This window comes from Eubalaena glacialis, chromosome 2, assembly GCF_028564815.1.
Source record: "Eubalaena glacialis isolate mEubGla1 chromosome 2, mEubGla1.1.hap2.+ XY, whole genome shotgun sequence".
Classification (NCBI taxonomy): Eukaryota; Metazoa; Chordata; class Mammalia; order Artiodactyla; family Balaenidae; genus Eubalaena; species Eubalaena glacialis.
In genome coordinates, this window is record NC_083717.1 from 131,584,388 (window position 1) to 131,608,440 (window position 24,053).

Genomic DNA, 24,053 nt, shown 5'->3' on the forward strand with positions numbered 1-24,053 from the left:
TTATAACAATGCTTTTAATTAAAGTAAAATACTAACTTGAATACTTTTTATTGAAACATTCTATTAAAATAAACATCATGTCCAAATACTTCCCAGAAATGAAATGGCCCTACTCTGATGAATGGGGAAGTCTATAATCTTTGATATACATAATACTTTAGAATATTCAAGGTTAAATGATATAATTTAAACTATCTTTCAAGTATTCAAATTCTTAGTGACTAATGTCAGAACTATTCCATTAAAATTTCCTTTATTTCTAAAGATTATACAGATTTAAAGTGGACTCCTACCTTCACCAGATCACACTTGCCATATTTGAGCTAAGTGAAACCAGAATTTACTGACTCCTAATTTGGTCCCATTTCTTCCAGACCACTACAACCAAAATTCCAATAACTAGAACATTTGCTGTGTTCTATAGACATATGAAGTGTTTTATTTAGACCACTTCTAAGGATTCTGCTTCAAAGGTTTTACATGCAGCATTCAAGCTTATTTTAATGAATACAGTCTAGTCTTTGAGAGATCATGTATCATCAAGGTCTGCAGAGTTTTCATTATCATTTGCAACAAGGGCTTCTCTATTCTCGTACGTCCAGAAGCCATTCAGATCAATTAGAATGGTGGTGACTGTGTCTCCTTGATTACTGTTGATTAAATCCTGAAGAGAGATTTTCAAAGGATCCTTTGGTTTTACCATGTCAAAGATTTCATCCTGCAAGAGAGGAAAAAAATACAATGAAATCTGATATCTGATTCACTTAATTTCTATCATACAGTGATCTAAAATTCAGGGCTGGCACTTGAGCTTATGTAAAATTTTTTGTTCCAGTTTTTTGTTTTTCATTTAACAGGCAATCCACCTCTTCTCTATATGCACAAAATTTTATTGGAAGATTCCTTAGGTACAGGCATACCCTTGGAGATATTGTGAGTTCAGTTCCAGGCCATCACCATAAAGTGAATATTGCAATAAAGCTAGTCATGTGAAATTTTTGGTTTCCCAGTACATATAAAAGTTATATTTACACTATACTGTAGTCTGTTAAGTGTGCAATAGCATTATGTCTAATAAAATATACATACCTTAATTAAAAAATACTTTATTGCTAAAAAAATGCTAACCACCATCGGAGCCTTCAACGAGTTGTAATCTTTTTGCAGTAGTAACACCAAAGATCACAGATCACCATATAACAAATGTAATAATAATAATAATAATAGAATATTATGAGAATTACCAAAATGTGACACAGAGACACCAAGTGAGCAAATGCTGTTGGGAAGATGGCACTGATAGACTTGCTTGACTAGGGTTGCCACAAACCTTCAATTTATAAGAAATGCAATGAAACAAGGTATGCCTGTATGTGTCTTATAAACTGAAGCTCAGAGTTTAAGCTGCATAGCTAATTAGCAGCAAAACTAATGCAGTGTTCTTTGAATATATGTTAACTAACTACTTATATTTTTCTGTTGTCTTCTAACTGGTGGTAAAGCAAGGCCTTGATTTAAGTGCAAACTGGGCTCAAAGTAAAAACTTAAATGCTTTAGAGCCAAGACAGTGACAAAGCTTCATTTCCAATAATGATGTCAACCTTTTACTCTGGACCTGGAATGGGTGGGGGGAGCTCGGTATTAAAGAACTAGTCATCCACAGTGACACTAAATTGTGCTAAACATGACTGGAATATATGGAAGAACCTCTTCTATATTATGAAGTGTACTATAAGATTACTTACGGGGAATCAGTACATGTTTTCTAATCTGTTTGTAGTAAAATCACTCAAAGTATTTAATAGCATTTAAAGAGGCAAATTGCATTTTTAAAGGTTAGAACAATTCAGGTAAACGAAATGCATGAACTTTTAATCTTGTGGGTATGTGAAACTTCCCTTTCCAGGTTGGTGGCAGTTTAAAACTACTAGTTCTTAAGTTGCCAGTTGCATAGTTTCAAATTTGTCTCACTTATATTAAACCAAAATAGCCCTTTGTCTCATTATACTTCGTTAAAACTGGATGGGTTATTTTATTACATTACTTCACCTGAACCAATACTGAATACTCAAAGTGTTTCATAGCTGGTAAAAGTCTGATTACTAAAATGCTAAGTAGCAGCATGTATTTCAAATAGTGGTAGTTTTCATACTGTAAGATTGATGTCTCCTTAAATACCAAAGCAAGCAAGCCCTTTGAAGTCGCAGACTAAAAACGTGCCTGAACCTAAATAGCTCCCCCAAATTCAGTTTACAGTGGAACAGACTACCAAAGGATACAGGCTGTACTGATTCTCTTAGTTTTCAATCAAAATGAATGAATGCTTCCAATGAGAACATGAGACTGACAATGCTAAAATCTTATACTGCACAAATCATTAGTCCAAGTATGTTCTCAGTTTCTAATGACTTAAATATTAATTCAGAACAAATAACAGCAAATACTTGATTTGGTTCAGTATTTCATAAGTTGCTTTCAGGTAAAAACCTCATTTAATGCAAATGATTATGTGGTGTTATGTAAATTAAAGAAAAAAAGTAACCTTGACGTCTTGAAATGAAACAGGATCCTGTCCATGGATTTTCATTAGTTCTTGTATGGCCTGTATTTAGTAGAAATAAATCTTTAAATAAAAAACAAAATATGCAACATTCCCTGTCCTGTCCCATGGTCCCTTTCCAGTTCCATTTCCTATCCTATCAGACCATAGGCCTCATCATTTTAACCACTCTTGCCAATATTCTCAAATTCCTCGACCTTGCTTCACATCTGTTGAGCAAAACCTAAACACTGGATCAGTGTAACCATCAACCTTTCTAGACCTATACCTTAGCTATGGAGAACTTCATAAAGAAAGTATACAAGAGTACAGATTACTATTGCATAGGAATAGTCTCCAACCCCAGATGGGCCTTTAACAGGCCTAGCAATTCTGTTATGACCTGCTTCTCCCATTTTCCAGGAACGCTGTTCATACCTTCACCATTCTTTAAGGCACCCAATCCACCACCTCCCCTCCCACCCTACACTTTCTCTTCTACTTGACAGAAAAAATGGAGGTAAACCTCCCTCAAACTCTTCTCTTTTATGAACTTTAACAAAAAAATACTGACTGAGAAACTACTGTGATCCAGTTGAACTAACAAATGTTTTAGGTGGGAGTCATTCACTGGAAAATGTGAAGCTTAAAATTCTTGGAAAATAATCAATATGTTCCAAGTGCCTACTCTGTAGTGCCACTGATACCAGAATGTGCACAGGGCATCTCTTTGCAGCAGATGAGAATCTGAGTACACTCGAAGCTACTAGAGCAGGAGACCTGGATGGAATGATCTAGAGTGCACCATCTGGGCCCAGCTTTTATCACTGGGATACTGATGTACAAAGGCTCTAAGAACAGTCCAGGACTGCAGGGCTCAGCACCAGTAACTTTTTACCTTAGCCCATACAACCAAGCCTAAATAAACTTTGATAAAATAAAGGTATGAAATATTTTCAATGTATTTAATAAATAAAATTTAATATTCAAAGAGTAGAGGATACTATAAAAAATCTTTATGAAAAGGGATTGAGTATTTAGCTTCCAAAAGATATATTTATATTTTTTACAGCATAGCAATTAAAAGAATCTACAGGTACCAGATGTGCAAAACTCCTGTAGAAAGGAGTTACCTTTTCTGTACTGCATAATTAAAGTTTCTGTAGGATTTTACACACTAGTTTTTAATCACCAAGAGCATACAATTTCTCAGGTATGTTTGTATCTCCACTGGCTAATAGCCCTTGACGTATATTTACACACTTTTTAGTATTCTACGACTAATCAAATCAGTATTGATTTAGCCCATTTGTTTTTAAAAATAGAAAAAAACAAAACTAAAACCTGACTTGATTTCCTTCTGAAATCTATTAGGTAAACGCTTTTGTTAAATTTAAACATCCCAAGTTAGATAAAATTGTCATTGGGTAGGTAATTTAAACCAAATTGTATAACAAAGACACATTTACACAAATGAGACTTACCCTAAAGAAGTAATTAAGGGAAAAGACATTCAGATATCCTTTGTTCTCAATGTCAAGCAATTTGAAAATATATTGCAGAGCTGCAGGTTCTTTTCGGTTTTCTAATGCAAGAACAAAATCCAGGTAGGTTTTATAGTCCTATAGAAAAGAAAGTGACATTCATTAGAGGCCTTATTTGGGATTGTAATTTATCCTTATAATAATCTGCAGTCATTACTACCTAGAAAATTATAATAGAAAGCCTTTCAGGGAAAGGCTTTTCAAGTGACTGATGATTTGAAGATGTTTGTAATCAAAGATGACAAATTTTTTTAAAAATATGAAACGAGAAATCCATACTTAATGTATACTTAATGTTGGTTTCTAGGAATTCTACATAGCAGTTAATCTGTACAGGACAGTTTGATGGGGCACAGCTCATTTTCTTATGAGAGATTTGCTGTGTTAAACCATAATTTTCATTCATTAGGCTTTTGAAATGGACAGGACAGTGACTAACCTTTGCATGTTGCCACTAAATTTGTATTTTCATTTCGGTGTGGTCATTCTGAAATAGTTTCAAAATTTTAATTCAGATGATTTCCAAAAAGTCATCTTAAGAGTGCCAGAGTGGCTTCCCTGGTGGCGCAGTGGTTAAGAATCTGCCTGCCAATGCAGGGGACACGGGTTCGAGCCCTGGTCTGGAAAGATCCCACCTGCTGTGGAGCAACTAAGCCCGCAAGCCACAACTGCTGAAGCCCACGCGCCTAGAGCCCGTGCTCCGCAACAAGAGAAGCTATCACAATGAGAAGCCCGCGCACCGCAACAAAGAGTAGCCCCCGCTCGCCGCAACCAGAGAAAGCCTGCACGCAGCAACGAGGACCCAACACAGCCAAAAATAAATAAATTTATTAAAAAAAAAAGAGTGCCAGATATTCTACAGTGATCTGACACTGTTCTCATCCAAAAAGGGGGCAAGAGAGTACAAATGAAGGCTGAAAAGACATGAAAAGAACAGAAAGCTTTCTCTACGAAAAAGGGATAGTCACAGATTACTTTTTTTGCATGTTTAAAAAAAGTAAAGTACTTGGGAGATTCTCACTTGGAAAAGTTTATAATCTTGGAAAGGATTTTCTTAGGCTAAGATTAAGAGTTCTTTTCTGCATAAATTGTAGTATAAAGAGCTAGAGATGCAGCCTCATCATGGTCTAAACTCCATGCCTAACTGTAGCTTCTGATTTTCTTTATTCACCAGGTTATTAGCATACTCCAAGCTCCTCACTGTTAACTGTAGGCAGCTGTGGGAGTCATGAAGCAGAGTTTTTGAGCCTTTCCCCCTTTCCCTTTGCAGTTGGCTAACAATGGTGTTATTTAGAAAACTGCTATTAAAGCTAAATGATAAAACCTAAAACCCTGATTCTCTTCTGACAATATGACCATTTCTTAAACATCATTGGTTTGGAAAAGTTATCAGATCCTTAACACATATTTTTAATAGCAAGAATGGTGATTTAAAAATGCTATTTAGAATTTTCTTCTCAAGTATTTTGCATTGTTGTGATAAAAGGACAGGTGCATGTTAGTAAATCTTTAGCTACTAAGGTAGCCACTTAGAGTAACACAACCTGATTCTTAGATTTAAATCATGGCATATGTGGTACTATATCTGACCTGGTAATTTAATGACTGAACCATCTATATGAAAATAGTCAATAGGATTTGCCTGTTTTTCAGATTTTTTTTTTTTACTAGTCCACACTCCTCTACAATAGGTGCACCGACAATGAAATGAACAAAAATATTAAAATTTTCTGTTTGCCCTGAGTCCATGAGGGAAGTAATGTTTTTAAGCAAATTTACCTTAAGATCAAAGGCTCTGAATCTCAAATAATTTGATCAGTTCACCCTTCTTCTTAAGATACTGTTATACACTGATATGAAAATAATGCTGTATCATATCAAGAAAAAGGCTTTTGTGATTAAGAAAATGGACAGAGGACCTGAAGAGTCATTCTTCTGAAGAAGACATCAGATGGCCAACAGGCAGATGAAAAGATGCTCAACATCACTAACCATCAGGGAAATGCAAATCAAAACCACAATGAGATATTACCTCACACCTGTCAGAATGGCTACCATTAAAAAGATAACTAACAAGTGTTGGCAAGGATATGCAGAAAAGGGAACCCTCATGCACTGCTGGTGGGAATGCAAACTGGTGCAGCCACTATGGAAAACATTATGGAGGTTCCTCAAAAAATTAAAAATATAACTACTATATGATCCAGCAATTCCATTCCTGGATATTTATCTGAAGAAAATGGAAACACTAATTTGAAAACATACATGCACCCCAATGTTCACAGCAGCATTATTTACATTAGCCAAGATATGGAAGCAACCTGAGTGTCCATCGACAGACAAATGGATAAAGATGATATGGTATACATGTACAATGGCATACTACTCAGCCATAAAAAAGAATGAAATCTCTGCATAGGGAATATAGTCAATATTTTACAATAACTTTGGTATGTAATCTATAAAGACAGTGAATCACTATGTTGTATACATGAAACTAATATAACATTGTAAGTCAACTATATTTCAATTTAAAAAAAAAGGCTTTTGGAAATTGTGGGAGCCTAAATTTTTAAAACTTAGAGATTGAAACTACTACCATTTCTCCATCATAAGTGAGACACTCCTGGAAAACACGGTCTAAGAAGACATTGGTCATGGTTGCCGTTCCATAGCGGGAGAGCTCTTCCTTACTGAGCATGCCATTGTGGTCCTTATCAAGATTCAGATACTGGCCTTGGGAAGAAAGATGATAAAAGGACACTTAGGACCAAAATAAAATTCTAACTAAAAGACAAAAGAATAAACACTAACAAAAAGTTATTTTTATTGGTTAATATTTTGATTTTTAAACTAATTATGTTACAGTCATGGTAGACATCTGCTATCCCTGCAATCTCTATCAGAACTGTTAAGCCAGAACCAGTCAAAGAAAACTCATCATAAAGGTCATGCCTTTATGCTATTTCACTTACATCATTACTCGTTTTCAGTTTGCAACCTTTTTTTTTTTTTTGCAACCTTTTATAACTTTCCTAGGATTCTAAATTAGATGGAGGTAGGGGTCAACCAACATAAAGCACTGAAAGGCTGGCCCTTGAAAGCAGAGGTCAAGGTTGCCAAAATGAGTCAGAAGACCACCCAAAAGGACAATGTAACAGACTAATGAAATTCAAGGAAAAAAGCAAACTAGGCCCCAAAACACACCCCTCTGTGGACCCTGAGAGTAGCATTTTATCACAATGCAAGATCACAGGTGATGTTCATAATAACATTCCTGAGTCAACAATAAAAAAATCAAACTACATTCTTTATGTTAAAGTGTTAGAAATGTACTAACTTAAATAAGAGTCACAAAATTATAAAACGCTGGTATTTAAACAAGTAAAATTTAATAATCTAGAATATAAGCTCTTAAGGAAATTAGAATACTTTGATCTTAAGGTAAATTAGGCTATGTATAAAACTGTCCTTTGAACACCAGTTAATGAAACATTAACTGAGGAACGGATAATTCAAATTATAGCATTATTATAGGAACATACCATACACCCGTAGGGCAGAAGGAGCAGAAAACCAATTTGTTTCTTGACTCTCCTTGGACAGTTCCTCATCCCTTAACTATATGAGCATAGAGACATAATTAGAAGATAGCAACTGTGAAGTGATATAATTAAGTAGTTTAAAAACATATTTACCTCCAATAAATCATCTAGGAAGCTGCATGCTAAAATATCTTGAATTTTTATCTTCCCTTTAAAGAACATAAACACAATTACTTAATTTTAAAAACAAGAGCAACTCAATTTTATAAAGGTATTATTTTAGAAAAGCAATCGCACAACTGATATTTTAAACTTTCCTAGCTCTCATGCTCCAAAGTCCTTACTATGCATTTCTGTGAAAAGGGAAATCTGCAGGGAATATTTAATAAAATCTCATATAGGTATGTCTACCTATATACCCCTAACTATATACATCCAATCGAGAAATTCCAAAATTACATTGATACCAGATTCCAAAAAAAGTTGTGTTAATTTTTTTGTGGTAATGGATATGATACTGTCAGTAGTCAAATAAAGAGACTGTTTCCAGTTTTCCTTTGCAGGTTCTGGAATAGAAAGCAATATAGAAGCGTGGTTAAGAGTAGAGAGATGGGATTTAAATGCCACTTCTAGACATGCAATCCATCTAAGTCTTAGTTGCTTCACAAATAAAATGTGGGTAATAATACCTTCCTAATGGAGTTATGAGAAGAAAATGAAAGAATATATGCAAAATGCTTAGCACAGTACTTAGTACATAATAAACAGTCAAAACTGTTGGTTATTATTATTGCGTAAATTTCCAAGGAAAAAGATGTGTGTGTGCCTATAATGGAGACGTTTAAAAAAACTGACAGCTACCCCATTCTGTGATGGACTCACAGCTGCATTTTCAAGGACAGAAGGAGTATCAGGGGCTTTGATTTGGGCCTCTGTCCCAGACACATGTATTTAAGCCTAGCAGGTTAGAATAGTTGATAAATGTACTGTTAATGAGGCAAAATTTACAAATTTGATCCTCATATAGGATAGTTAACTTGAAAATGAGAAAAACACATCATGGCTAAATGGTCCTCCTATCTCCCAATTCATATTTTTGATCAAAAAGAATAATGCTCCAGTATATTACCTATCAGGGATAGCAAATTATATCAGAATACCTGGCTTCTTAGAACTGGAAAGAATATACTTTATTTGAGAGATGAAAACATTGTAAAAGGTTAGGTGATATTCCCACTGTCACACAGCTGATTATGGTTGGCACAAGAAAATCAAAAGATCTACATATCAAAAGATTTATATATTAATGGCAATAACATGTTAGGAAAATAAATAACATTTTAAAGACTTTTCTCTAGTTATTGAGATTTAGAAGTAATGATAATCTCATAATATCTAAGTTAGATAAGATTTTCTTTTACCTGTTCTTAGAGGGTCTAAAAAGAAGAAGAACTTCCTAACTGCTGTACAAACATAAAAGGAGTAAAAAGATTTTTCCAGCCCATCTAATTGTGGCAAAGTAGGGATAAGTTCCAATATGTAGTTTTCTAAATCCTGAAAGAACAAAACAAAATAAAACTTTAAAGGGTTAAATGTCTGATCTTGTTTCTTCATGAGATACTGGAATATAATTTCAGTCCTAAAAATTATTCAGTATTAAAACTATATGAATGATGAAATAAATTCATTTGTGACTGAGTTTCAGATATTTTTCTTGGCTTGTTGTTTTCTTTTAACTTTGTTTATGATGGTCTTTGCTCTCAGATTTTTAAAAATTTAGCTGAACTCATTGTTTTTTAGACTTCTGAGCTTTGTCATACTTAGAAAGGCTTTCCCTATTCCAGGATTATATATTTAAAAGCCTCTCATGGTTTCTTACATTTATTTTAATAATTTCATTACTTTTGCTTTATCCATTGTAAAGTATAATGTTTCTAGTTCATTTGAGACACTTTATAATTTAAGTTGTAAAACAGATGGCATCTCAAACATGGTGTGTCCAAAACTGGACTCTAATTATCCCCAACCCTGGTCCTCACCCATTTTCCCCTATTCCACCATTTATTCAAAGTAAAAAAGGTAAACTTGGTTCCTACCTTTTCTTCACCAAGGCCCCCACCCCTTACCCCCAAAATCTAATCCAGCAACAAATTTTTGTCATTGTTGGGGTGTGTGTGTCCAAAATATATACTGAATTAATCTATTACTGGCTTCGACAGACATCACCCTGGTCTGGGCCACTATCATTTCTCACCTGGACAACCACAGTAATTTCCTAATTATTCCTTCTTTGACTCTAGGCTCCTTACAATTCATTCTCCACACATCCAGTGATTTTTTAAAATGTAAACCAGGGAGTTCACTGGTGGCCTAGTGGTTAGGAGCCCGGAATTTCACTGCCGTGGCCAGGGTTCAATCCCTGGTCGGGGAACTGAGATCCCACAAGCCACATGGCCAAAAAATAAATAAATAAAATAAAATGTAAACCATATCCTGACAGATTCAGCTTAAAAATTCTGATGGCTTCCCATTAGTCTCAATATAAAATCCAAACTCTTTATCATGGTCTAACAACCCAATATGTGGCCCTGCCTACTTCTCCAACCTCACCTCCTGTCACTCTAACCCTCGCTCATATGCTCCAGCCACACTGGCTTCCTTCTGCTCCTAGAACAGATCAGGTTTAACTGTGCCTTGGGGACACTGAACTTGCTGTTCTCTCTGTATTACATTTTCATAAGGCTGGCTTCTTTCTCATCCTTCATGGCTAAAACTCAATCACTATCTCAAAGAGGCACCTCTTCCATCTTATCTAAAATAGTTCCCCAACCCCAGTCATACACTTTCCTAGTACCCTATGTTCTCCTTAGAACTTGTCACTCTTTGAAATCATGTTGCTGATAATTTAGTGTCTGCCTCCCCACTCTGCTAGGAAAAAAGCACCTTAAGAGTAAGGCTTAGCAATGTACCTGGCACAAAAGTGTTTGGTAATTGCTTATTTAATAAGATTTGGTAAGTGAATGAGAGTTTGCCTATACTACTCAAATTACAGATGTTGGCTCTGGAAATTATTGTCTTTTAAATAAGGGAGACACAAAATCTGGTTTCAAAGGGCAACGTGCCAAGGTTAGGAGAGTTATTTCTTTTCTTTGAGAGAAATGTTTTCTTTCATTGAGAGAAGGGAACATTACTCCCTTTTAAACACAACTACAGAGATATTCTGTTGCTTTTCTCTCTCCTCCTCCCATTCCTCTTTCAATTTTTGTTTCCATTCATGGGAAGAGGCAAGAAAAGTTTGTTTTGTAAACCAACTAATGGCTGACAAGAATTCTCAGAGCTATAGAAGTACTCCAATATCTGACCTGAGTAAGTATCAACCAGTGTTTAATACATCTTCCTTGCTAGAGATAGATGGATAGAAGCAAGAACCTTTTACTGTCAAGCTGATCTGAACCTTAAAGGACAAGAATTATACTGTGGCCCTAGAAAGGTTTTTAAGTGTAAATATCCAGTATGAGCTAACAGATTCTATCTATAGAAATCTGGATAAAACAGAGTGCAACAAATTATAACAGGAAACATAAACTATAACAGAGAATTTATATCTCTTTAAGTTTTATATCTGAATATTTATTTAAGTGATTAATTAATCTGGTTCATATTTATGCATAACTCCCTTCCCCCTTTGTATATATTTGGGAAAAAAAGCCTGAGCTGAAAAGAAGGTAGATAGATTGATTGATTGATTTACTTATTTATTTATTTGCTTGCTTGCTTGCCACACTGCGCAGCATGTGGGATCTTAGTTCCCCGACCAGGGATCGAACCTGGGCCCCCTGCCTTGGAAGCTCGGAGTCTTAACCACTGGACCACCAGGGAAGTCCCCATATAATTGAGATACCCACACTTACAAGAAGAATAGTGATTTGGATCATGAGGCTATAATATAATTCTCTGTTGATAACCTGTTGATAACCACATTAGTGCCTAATGGGAAATAAATAGCCTCTTGGTAACTGACCTTACAACCCAAACCTGCAGGTGGGACTATAGTCATTATTTTTCTTATATTTCCTAAAAAAGGAAAAACTACTGGCCCTTACATTTTAAAACAGTCATACACTGATAACACTCATGAATAACCAAAAGTTTTTCAGTGTTTCGTCAATGATTTTTAATCCAGTTAAAACATTACATTCTTTTCTTCTCCTTTAAAAGGCTTTTTTTTCTTTAAAGGTTGGAGAAAAAGAATTTAGAAAGGAATTTTTGTGACCAATATACACTTAAAAAGTTCTTTAGTAACACATGTTATTTGTAAAAACAAACAAAGCAGAGAAACAAAAACAAAATAAGAATTATCTGTAATCTCAACACCCAGTGATAACTACTGTTTAGCATTTTGGTGTCTAGAGCATTCTGGTGTCTAGCATTTATTAAAGTAGGTTAATACTTACAGATTCCCGAAGATACCCTTGTCCAGCAACATCATATAAACTGAGGCCTATTCTTGTTTGATGAAGCCAAACTGACAATAAACAAGAAAATGAAATATAATTATTAAGATCTATCCTTTAGTATATATATATGCATAAAAGGAGATAGAGAGACAAGCTAATTTAATGACTCTATAAACATATTTTTCTCACATATATTACTTATCTCATTAATCCAAAAATTGTTTGAAACAAAATAAATATACCATAGAATTAACTGCTGATATCAACAATTCTACCATGCCTAAAGTGACGATAAAGTTGATGTCCTTGAGAATACTGGTGTTCCACCAAAACAGGAGTTATGATATTATGCCTTTAATGAAGCAGCTTTTATTCTACTGAGGTTAATTACCACAACCAAATATTAAAGATGGTACACACAGGACTTGACAGGTCATTATGGAACTTATAGGAATCATAACAATTCCAAATTGTTTAATAAATACTCCTTGAGATGATGTTACAGTTGTGAGTTTGAAACTATCCTCTCAGGCAACTCAACCTGTAATATACTGGCGAAATAAAATTACCAGTGAATTAAAGTATTTCAAATAATCATCCATTAAAACTCTTGGTTCAGCTTTTGATATATCTAGTTAGCTAGTATCTTCAAGATACATGAGGCTTTTGTTTTGTTTGTTTTTTATAATAATGAACCCAAATGTATGGTAGAAACTTTCAGCTCTAGTAAGTTCCAGGAGAGAATCATAATAATAGGAAAACAAATCTTGGTCAAAAGACAAGAATTCTGTTATTCAAATTTACTAAGAGTTGTTTGACATGGAAGGGATACTATAAAAGCACTGACTGGAAACCTACTTGATTCCCAAATAGAAGGAGTTCAAGTACAATGAAAATGAAATCACCTTTTCTCATGACATAATTAAAGAACTGCATGATGGAAATTCTTCCATAAGAATCTGTATGAAGGAGTTTAGCAAAGACTTTTGCTGCGAAAAACTGCCTAAGGAAAGGAAATAAAGATTAAATCATCTGCCAGTATAATATAAAAATGACCTCTGTATGATTTAGCAGACAACAGCATAAATGCAAACAATTAAAAATCAAAGTGGTGGGAAAAAAATCAAAGTGAGAACTATAGTTCAAAACTTAAAATATTAAGCCATACATCTTTAATTCTATTGTCTTAAGAATGAGGACCTATAATGCTGTAAATAAGCTATATTATTTCTTTTAATAACTTTATACCAATGTAATTTTCTTGACTGTAAATAATTTTATTAAACTTTATTAGTTTAATGAAAAGCTGACTCAAATTCTCATATTATTGACTTAAATTTTCATTAACATTTACTTGAGGCATTTAAAACGCTTAACATAACATACTCCTTTGTTAATTATATTATTCTTACTTGCACTTTGGTCCAGCTTTTTCACCAACCTTTAAAAAATTTTCATAATTAATCATTGCCTCCTCTCCAATCATGGGTGGTGTCTGGTGCTTGTCCAGCAAAAACCATAAGTTCTTAGGAGAATTGCAGAAATTAAGATGTTATAATCAACAGAACAAAATTTAAAAACGTAGTTAAATGTGTTATTTCCATTAAAGTGATAGACTACTGTAGGGTCAAAATGCAAGGGTTTAAATCCCAGCCCTGCTCTGTGATCTTGGACAGTAGACTTAAAGTTTCTGTTTCAATTCTCATCTGTAAAGTAAGGATAACAGTGTCTACATCATATAGTTACACAGATTAAAGAGGAACTGTATATGAAAATTTTAGAATTTAGTAAACACTCATTAAATGCTGTTTTTTTTTTTTTTTTTTTGCTGTGCCACATGGCATGTGGAACTTCCCTGCCCAGGGATAGAACCCACACCCTCTGCATTGGAAGCGTGGAGTCTTAACTACTGGACCACCAGGGAAGTCCAATGCTAGCTATTTTTATCATGTTATTAGTAATCAAAAGGATAATAGGAGATGATAGTCTTCTTAATATTACCCCCTACAGTAGTGGTTCTCAACTTTGGCCACACATTAAAATCACCTATGGACTTTAAAAAACAATACAAAACTATCCTTGGGACACACAAGCTTTGCAGCTGATTCTGGTGGGAACCATCGCTACAGAGCCTGTGCTTTCAGTCACTCTGCACTACCGGCTCCATTTAGGCACCCCGAGATCCCACATGACACATGTAGTACAAATAAGAAATGGCGAACCTCCAAAGCAAACTTTTATTCCATTCTTACCTGTAATTCTTCATTATCTAACAGTTCCCTGCTTTTCCTTTGCAGAAAGACGGCTCTGGATTCTTCTCTTAATTTCTGTAGTAAGACTTCATCTTCAGCTGGCAGCTAAAAATACACTGTAGAGTTAATTTCTACACTTAAATTCTAGACTATTGGGTTATGTAAAATGTATTTGGCCTCATAAAAAACTATGTATGCTACTGTCTCAAAATTACTTTTTGTATCTCAATCTTGCTTAATTTCAGGTCATCATTTATTTAAAAAGTTCATTTAATAAAAAGAGATCCACAGAGAATTCAGTGATCAGTGAGGCCAGTTCTGCCTGGAAAAGGCTAACCGTCTAGCCCAAGTTTCTTTATTTAGATCCATACAGGTTTACTTAAAAACTAAACACAACATTTAGTATGTGCCCACAATATATCAGGCATCAATACACACGTTCTAATTTAATCGTACTAGCCCTGTGAGATGCATTTCATCATACTCAATTTACAGGTGAGGAAATCAAGAGATGGATGACTTTATCAAGAACACATACGCAGTTAGCCAGTCCCAGACTAAAGATTTAAATCTTCAGAGTCCAAGTCTGTTTTAATTTTTTATGAGTTGTTTGGTTTGGTTCCCTGTATTCCTCTGTCCCCTCAATTTCACACCTAATGTTAATGACTTGCCCAAAGTTGTGCAACTAAAGTAACAAAATTTGAATCCAGGTCTTCTGACATCAGGGATTTAGTGTATTTTCTCTTCTCCATCTCATTTCCATTACTGGGTAGTTAGGTACCTCTCCCAATTAAGTAGACTTTAATGCTATTTCCTAGTGACTGCTAGGAGTAAAGTACTATGACAGATGTTCAATGTAGGGTAACCATCCCCAAACTAAATGTATCTGAATGTCATGCTCTTATTTTACTTTATGACCACCACTTTTTCTATTTTCTCAATGTGGCTCAAGTTTCATTTTATATTTGTAGAGCACTGTTCCCATTGTAACCTTAGACTAATATAGAACTAAATTAGGATTGGCTGAAGAGCAACAGTTTTAGCCAAGTATGCTTTCTGAGACTGGGTCATCTTACTTCTTAGAGATAATTAAGCCAATGTCTACTAGTTGGCCTCCAAAGCAGAGGTTCGTCCTCCTGTGGTGACTTCCTTAAGCAGGGCTTTAAAATGACTCATTCTAACAACTTCAAACAATTTGCTTTGAGGATTTCTTCTTACTTTTCTGTAACTTTGCCCCATTAAATGTAGCTAAGTAACCCACAGTCCAAATTGGGGGCTATGGTTTTCACTTTTTATTTCTAAGAACTGAGATGCCATCCCTCCCATCAAAAGGGATGGAGAAGGAATATGCATTAGGAGGTGAGGCTGGGGCTGAGACTGGGATTGTGCTCCAGTGGCTCGTCAACCAGCTAACCAGCCAAGGAGAGAAGTGGTGACCAAAGGTGACAGGTGGTTTCTCTAAAGCAGTGGAGTGGAAGTAGAGGAAGAAGAAACAAGGGAAAGAACATCCCACAAATCCACATCTGCAGACCAGAAACCATCTGGGATCTGGAAGAGGCCAGAGAAGAGACGGAAATGGGGGAAAAGGGGATTCCCTCAGAAAACACAAGGGGACGGTTGGTACTAGAAATACAGGAAAGTTGAGTCCTGGGAATGGAGTAATGTCAGCATCTGAGGGCTGTTCCTGGGTTAGTAAGATACGCTTTCACAATCCTGATTACATGAAATAATGAATATAAAATGCTCTGAAGTACGTAGACACTCAATAAATGGCAGTGCCCTTCCCACTCCCCCAGACTATAAAAAATTCTCAGTTGTCTAACTGCCTCTGATTAAGAAAGTGTGAAATGCAAAAAAGCAACAGCAGTATGTATGATGTGACCCCATTTTTGTTAAACACACACACACACACACACACATATATATAGAAATATGTAGAAGGATTCATGTAAAAACGTTTATTTACATCTCTGGGCAATGTTATTATGGGAAAATATCAACTTTACCTGTTTTTTCTCTTTTCCATGACAAACGTGGATTAGTCATATAATTCTTAAAAGGCTGGGAGACATACAGTACTACAAAAAAGTTTCCAATAAAATGGTTCACATGTACACAAGTACAAAAAAGTTTGTACTTGAAGAAATAGGTTAAAATTATCTGGATAATCTACCTCACTCCTTGATGCAAGCAAAACAAAATATTTACTTTCTTTGCAAATAATGTTGTAATTAATTGAGTTTAGGAGGTAACAGGTTTAAGAGATATTCAGCTAAAATTCCAAAGTTAACTTTTCTATAGTAGTTACATTTCCCATAATACCAAATAGGACTTATTCTTTTCAGTAGCCTTCAATTTCAGCTGTAAATATCTTTCTTAAAGTCTTACTGTTTTATCTATAACCCTCCTCAAAGCCTTCTTTACCATTTTGGCACAAGGAAACATATAATTAAGTATAACTCTTAAAGTTTTCCACTCTCAATCTATTTTTCAGTTTAGCCTTGAGCAAAACATTTTACACCTTATGAGTAAAAGACAAAGTTAAAAATTGTGATTAGCCAAGTAAATCTAGTCTTATAGAAAGCCTGGCAACATAATCCAAAAGAATACCTACTACTAACATCCATAATAAAAATTAGGAGGAAGGAAAAAGCCTACAGTTCAAAAAAAGTGGCAAATAACAACTTTGTGTTCTTATACCTACTTATATGAAAAACCAAGATTTAATCAGGTCAAAAATAATAAGGTCAACTAGAATGAAACAATAAATATACAAAATTTAAAATATAATCAATTTGTTTATTTATAAAATATAAGATTTTTAATCCCATTTGAAAAATTACATTTCATTTACAAACTCTGCAAGACATTTGCTTAGATACCACTTACCCTATAATAAAACCGGGGAATGGTCTTATAGAATTCATTTGTGTTTTTTCTACCTCCTTTCCATTCTGAGTAATACTTGGTAAATAAATCCATTTCTTCATCTTTTAATTCTTGTTCACTTTTTTTTTCTGGTAACAAAACACGTTAAGGAGGGGAAAGCACTTTTAAAATCAAACAATATTTTTTTCAAGACATCTATACACTATGGTCTAATTACAGTACAAAAAAGGCCTTCACAATTGTACTTAGACACTAAGCATCTATATTAACTTTCTTGAAATACCAAGAATCACTATCTTCAACTGAAACAGCCTCCTCTACATCTTCAACCAGTTCTCAGATGCTCCCTCCACTTATTTTTATCACTATACTTGTCTCTTTCTCAAGTCATTGCCTCTCTTATAGACCTGACATGTTCTAATTCATTCAATCAAAAGTTCTCACTGAGCACCTACTCCAAACAGAGCACTGCACCAGACATTGGGGCTAGAGCAGCGAGAAAATAGGCACAGCCCTTGACCTCATGGAGTTTCAGCGTCATAGTCACTGTTCCTCTACCTACAGCAGACGCCTTCCATCTGAAGCTCACACCTCAGGGTGCTATTACCCAACCCGCTTGCTGCTGGCAGATGGCCATCTCATTTAGCCATTCTTCCATCATGAACCATGAGACTGGTGCACAGCTTTCTTCACCTGCAATCATTAAGGAAGAATAAACATTTATGTGGGTGAAGGTGCCCCCTCAACTCTGAAGGCTTTCACCTCTACTGTACTCTGTTCACTCAGCAAGACCACAGATCTTACCTGTTCCTGTTCTGAAATCTTAAACTGTAATATACTTTCAAAAATTTTCTCTCCTCTGGTTGTTATTCAAAACCTCACTGCACTGGCACAAAAACAGACATACAGATCAATGGAACAGGATAGAAAGCCCAGAAATAAACCCATGCACCTAGGGTCAATAAATCTATGACAAAGGAAGCAAGAATATACAATGGAGAAAAGACAGTCTCTTCCATGAGTGGTGCTGGGAAACCTGGACAGTTACATGTAAAAGAATGAAATTAGAACATTCTCTAACACTATATTCAAAAATAAACTCAAAATGGATTAAAGACCTAAATGTAAGACCGCATACTATAAAACTACTAGAAGAAAACATAGAACACTCTGACATAAATCGCAGCAATATCTTTTTGGATTCATCTCCTAGAGTAATGGAAATAAAAACAAAAGGGACCTAATTAAACTTAAAAGTGTTTGTACAGCAAAGGAAACCATAAACAAAACAAAAAGACAACCTACACAACGGGAGAAAATATTTGCAAAGAATGAGACCAACAAGGGATTAACTTCCAAAATATACAAACAGTTCATACAACTCAATACCAAAAAAAAAACCAAAAAAACCCAACAAAACCAAACATTCCAATCAAAAAATGGGCAGAAGATCTAAATAGACATTTCTCCAAAGAAGACATACAGATGGCCAACAGGCACATGAAAAGATGCTCAATATTGCTAATTATTAGAGAAATACAAATCAAAACTACAATGAGGTATCACCTCACTCCAGTCAGAATAGCCATCATCAAAAAGCCTACAAATAATAAATGCTGGAGAGGGTGTGGAGAAAAGGGAACCCTCTTGCACTGTTGGTGGGAATTTAAATTGATACAGCCACTATGGAGAACAGTATTGAGGTTCCTTAAAAGACTAAAAATAGAGTTACCATATGATCCTATAATCCCACTCCTGGGCATATATATGGAGAAAACTATAATTTGAAAAGATACATGCACCCCAATGTTCACTATTGGAGCACTATTAACAATAGCCAAGACATGGAAGCAACCTAGACGTCCATCGACAGATGAATTGATAAAGAAAATGTGGTATATATATACAATGGAATATTAATCCATCATAAGAATGAAATAATGCCATTTGCAGCAATATGGATGGACCTAGAGATTATCAAACTAAGTGAAGTCAGACAAATATCATGATATCGCTTATATGCGGAATATTAAAAAAAAAGATACAAATGAACTTATTTACAAAACAGAGACTCAGACATAGAAAACAAGCTTATGGTTACCAAAACCTCACTGCACCTCAGCCTCATTGAGATCTTCAATTCTGTGATCTGTTTTCTCAAAAGTTTTTCCTCTTCCTGGTCTCACTTCCTTCTCAACATGCGTGTAGTTGTTCCCGAAACTCCTGCCTGCATTTCTGCCATATCTGCCTTGTTAATTTTTAACTTTGGACCAATTTTATAATCTGTTTACTAATGCTCAATGGTGCTGGAGAAAACTGCCAAATTTTGCAAATATTTGGTCCCACAAATCTATTTCACGGTTACTAATAACTCAGCCTCCCCAAACCACCAATACATATTTTATTTGCGCTTGATGTCGTCTTGGTGACTGACTGCTCCAGACTTTCACCACATTCCTCAAGCCCCCTGTGTTCACCCTCAACAGATGAGAATCCCACCCAGTTCACCAACAACTGAGTCTACTGGGCATGGATACCCACAAACATCTGAGTGGGAGGACAGGAAGGTATCAAATCTGCATCTTACTTTCTTCCTGCCAGTTTCAGGGGAAGACGTAGCTCTTCTCTCACCCAAGGCTAACCCCTCATTCTCCCATCTCCTCCCCAAAACTCCTTCCTTTCTACCTGTTGCCACACATAATTCCTTCTTCCTCATCCACTTTCTCAAATGAAAGGCCTGTGTTGGCGATCTCTACTTTCTTACCTCTCACTATCTCTTTATGCAATCCTGCCACTCTACGGAGACTGCCAGGGCAACATGTGACCTAATTGTTTAGTTTAATGGACACACCTGTCCTTGATTTCTCTGTTAAATTTGATACTGTCAATGAGTCTAAACTTTTTGTGGCTTTTATGAGACCACACTCTGTTGATTCTCCTATTTTCTGGCTATTTCTTCTTTTTTCTTTTTCTTTTTTTATTTAACTGATCTACTTGTCTGTCTTTATTTATTCCAATTTTTATTGGAGTACAGTTGATTTACAATGTTGTGTTAGTTTCCGCTGTATAGCAATGTGAATCAGTTATATATATACATATATCCACTTTTTAATTTTATTTATTATTATTATTTTTTAAAAAATAAATTTATTTATTTTTGGCCGTGTTGGGTCTTCGTTGTTGCACGCGGGCTTTCTCTAGTTGCGGCGAGCGGGGGCTACTCTTCATTGTGGTGCGCGGGCTTCTCATTGTGGTGGCTTCTCTTGTTGCGGAGTATGGGCTCTAGGCGCGTGGGCTTCAGTAGTTGTGGCTCGCGGGCTCTAGAGCACAGGCTCAGTAGTTGTGGAGCACGGGCTTAGTTGCTCCGCGGCATGTGGGATCTTCCCGGACCAGGGATCAAACCCGTGTCCCCTGCATTGGCAGGCAGATTCTTAACCACTGCGCCACCACGGAAGTCCCCTCTTCTTTTTTCTTAATCCTCTTCCTTTATCATTTCAACTTTCTTAGTTTAACCTCTAAGCCCCAAACCTATGTCACTAACCCAGACACTGCTCTTGAACACTAAACTCACGCATTCAAAACAAAATATTTTCATCCTCATGCTCCAACATACCTAGAATAACTTTCTCTATCCCTCACCTTACTACTCTTCTTCTAATTCCATATTCTCATCTCAGTAAGTGGCACCACTATCATCCAATCACCTGAGCCCAAATCCCAAGAGTCACTTTCATTACATCATTCAACTATTCTAGGGATACACAAGTATATGCGTGAGTGGATGAGTGCATACACACATGCAGCTTTCAACAGTGTCAGGGATACTGACTCTCTCACTGAGATAAAATTGACCAAAAAAAAAAAAAAAAAAATTGAAGGTGAGGAAGCTGCCTATCCAGACATCCAGGGGGAACTGCATTCCAGGAAGAAGAAACAGCCAGTGCCAACGCACGAAAATGGGAGTGTCCCTGGTGTGTGCAGGGAAGAGGGAGGCGGCAGTGCACTTGCAGCAGAATGAGCCAGAGGGAACAGCAGGAGATGAGGGACACCAGACAATGGGGGGGGGGGGGCAGGCCACTAGGCCTTTGGAAAGACCTTGGCTTTCATTCTGATGAGGGAGAGAGCCACCAGAAGGAATTAAGAGGCTAATGCAGTAATCCAGGTGACAGATGGCGGTGGCGTGGGCCAGGGTGGCTGCAATGGAGGTGGTTAGGAGTAAATTTATTCTGGATATATTTTCTTTTTAGTCCCAGGATTTGCTGACACACTGGATGTGGGTATTGGAGAAAGAGAGCAGTCAAAGATGTCTCCAAAGGTTTTGACCTGAGTAGACGCGATTGCTGGCAACTAAGATGGGGAAAACTATGAGTGAGCAAGTTAGGAAGGAGAGCGGGAGTTCAATTTCAGACAAGATTAAGATATCTATTAGATCCAAGTGGCCATGTCAGGTAGACAATTATTGATAGATATATGAACCTGGAATTTGGGATGAGGTCCAGGCTAGAGGTATACATTTAGGAGACATCAGAAAATAGACATTATTTAAAATCGTAAGAAGGTGAGTGTAGACAGAGAATAGACGCTGACCAAGGCCTCAGCCTTGGGCCCTCAAATGTTAAGTTCTTGGGAAGAAGAGAAAGAAAAAGCAAAGACTGAGAAGGGATGACTGGTGAGGGAGTAGGAAAACTAAGAGAGTGTGTCTCCCAGAAACCAAGTGAAGTAAGTATGTGTAGGAGGAGTGAGTGAACTACTATGTTCCTGGCAGGGGCTGCTGGCTGGTCAAGTAAAATAAGGACAACTGAGCACTGGAACAATGTGGAGATCACTGACGATCATGACAAGCAGGAATCAGAGACAAGGACAGATTCAACCAACAACTCTTTTAACAAGTGTTGCTATAACGAGGCACAGCTACAGGTGGAAGTTAAGAAAGTTTCTCTAAGGTGGAAGAAATACCACCATGTTCATATGCTGATGGGAGTGAATGAGAAAGAAAATCTCATGATGCAGGAGAGAGAGGATGACTGTAGGAGTACATCCTTGAGGAGGCAAAAATGGGATCTAGCACACTGATGAAAGAAATAGCCTTCAACAGAAGTACAACCCATATGATTTACTTACTATTTTATCATCTCTGCCAACACTAAAGTGTAAGTTCTACAAGGACAAGGATTTCTGTTTACTGCTATAGCCTAGGTTATCCAGATAACAGACATGCGATGGAGTGGGTTTAGGAGTGAAGGGGAGGAGAAAGCACAAGTACAGGTCAATTTTCTTAGAAGTTTTCCTATAAGGGGTGCAGAGAAATGTAGCAAAAGCTGGAGGGGGATGTGAGATCAAATGATTTTTTTTTAAATGATGGGGGATATTACAGCCTGTTTGTCAGAGTTGATGAAAATGAACCAGTAGAGAAAGAAAATCTGATGGTGCATAAAGGAGAGGATAAGGCCAGAGTAAAGTCAGTGAATAAAAGAAAGAAACGCGATCTAGCGTTGGAGTACAGGGACTGTTGGCCAGTTCACCATTTTAACAGTGAAGGCAGAGTGCACGGTCGCCTATAGGGGGTGGGGAGTGGGGGGCGCTGACAGAAATGGTAAATGGGAACAGGTGAGATTCTTCTTTGATTGCTTCTACTTTCTCAAATATATATACTTGTTCATCAGCTAAAGGTAAGGAGTAGATAGGACATACTGGAGGATTGGAGGTTTGGGAGATGAGAAGGAACTGCTTTAGAGTGTAGGAGAGTGAATGTCTAGGGAAACGCGGAAGAAGTGTAAATGAATGACTGAAACACCTACTTTAGGTTAGTGGACATGAATTAAAAGTGAGGAAATTCACCAAGGTTCCGTTTTTCTCTAACCACTTTCAGCTGTCCTGGATGCAGTTGTGAAATAGTAAAGATAATTTTAACCAGGTTGATTAACAAACGTGAAGTAGAGGAAAAGAGATGAGGAAAAATGGATTATTAAGTCTAAAATGGATAAGGAGGGAAGTGAAAAGTGTGACAATAAAAAGGCGGTAGGGGTAATGGTAGGTTCTGGTAGGATCAAAGGGTTGATGGCGCCAGGACTCTCAATTATCCCTCACAAGTCTAGGTCAGGACCATGCAAATGCGTGGCTAAGGTAGCTTTTCATTCCCGCAAATCCCTTCCCAGGGAAGTGTGGGTCAAAACTCTCTGGATCCCTAAACCACATCCCAGTCAGCCTCTTTTGTCAGGAGAGGTTTTACCGAAGCGAAAGGCACGGCTCCGAGGTGCTGCTCCTCCTCCCCATCCATCCTCCCCCCACCTCCCGGGGTTTAGGGCCTGGCTCTCTCTGCGGGCGGCCCCTCCCAAACTCACTGTTTGGACCGTTGTTGGGCGTCGCTATCCGCCGGCGAAGAATTTCTTTCCAGTCCATGGCTGACTCCGGCCCAGCAGTTCCCGCATTTGCTGTTTACTAACCGCTCCACCCACCGCCAGCTCCCGCGTCAACACTGCCCAGCCCCGTAAAGGTTATGAAGGCCGCTTAATCGCCATCTTGGACGCGGGCGGAAGTCGGCTAACCCGGCCAAATCGATCACCGTAACCACCGCGGAGAATACGGCGATCACGCTAACAGCAGGGAGAGCAGACGTGAAAGAAACGGAGAGGGAGCCTCCTTAAGGCAGCTTTCCAGGTTCACCACGTCGTATTTTAAAGGCGCAGAAGGGAGCCCGCGCTTTTATTTCATCTTGGCCCTTTGGCACTTGTGCACCACGTGACCCCGGAAGTCCTTTGGCTCTTCCGGTTCGAGGGAAGAGTTTTCTAATTTCAGTTTCTTTTCATTGTTCATGGCGGATATCTGGA

The 24,053-nt window shown here is 36.9% G+C and overlaps 1 protein-coding gene across 7 annotated transcripts; it reads right to left on the reverse strand.

The window, feature by feature from the left end:
• On the reverse strand, positions 1–23,874 carry PPP2R3C (protein phosphatase 2 regulatory subunit B''gamma). 7 transcript variants are annotated; one of them, XM_061182443.1, is made up of 14 exons: positions 23,568–23,649; positions 17,834–17,919; positions 17,227–17,354; positions 14,338–14,442; positions 13,498–13,610; positions 12,991–13,088; positions 12,083–12,153; positions 9,050–9,182; positions 7,782–7,837; positions 7,629–7,704; positions 6,683–6,819; positions 4,024–4,161; positions 2,543–2,602; positions 1–718 (listed from the first exon to the last, which is right to left on the reverse strand). In XM_061182443.1, the coding sequence occupies exons 3-14, from the start codon at positions 17,317–17,319 to the stop codon at positions 530–532; spliced, it is 1,269 nt and encodes a 422-aa protein (XP_061038426.1). In that variant the 5' UTR covers positions 17,320–17,354; positions 17,834–17,919; positions 23,568–23,649; the 3' UTR covers positions 1–529. The 7 variants fall into 7 exon arrangements, with proteins under 7 accessions (XP_061038426.1, XP_061038425.1, XP_061038424.1 ...); XM_061182442.1 differs by having other exon boundaries at positions 17,818–17,919; XM_061182441.1 differs by having other exon boundaries at positions 17,785–17,919.
• Between the last annotated feature and the right edge of the window lie 179 nt (positions 23,875–24,053).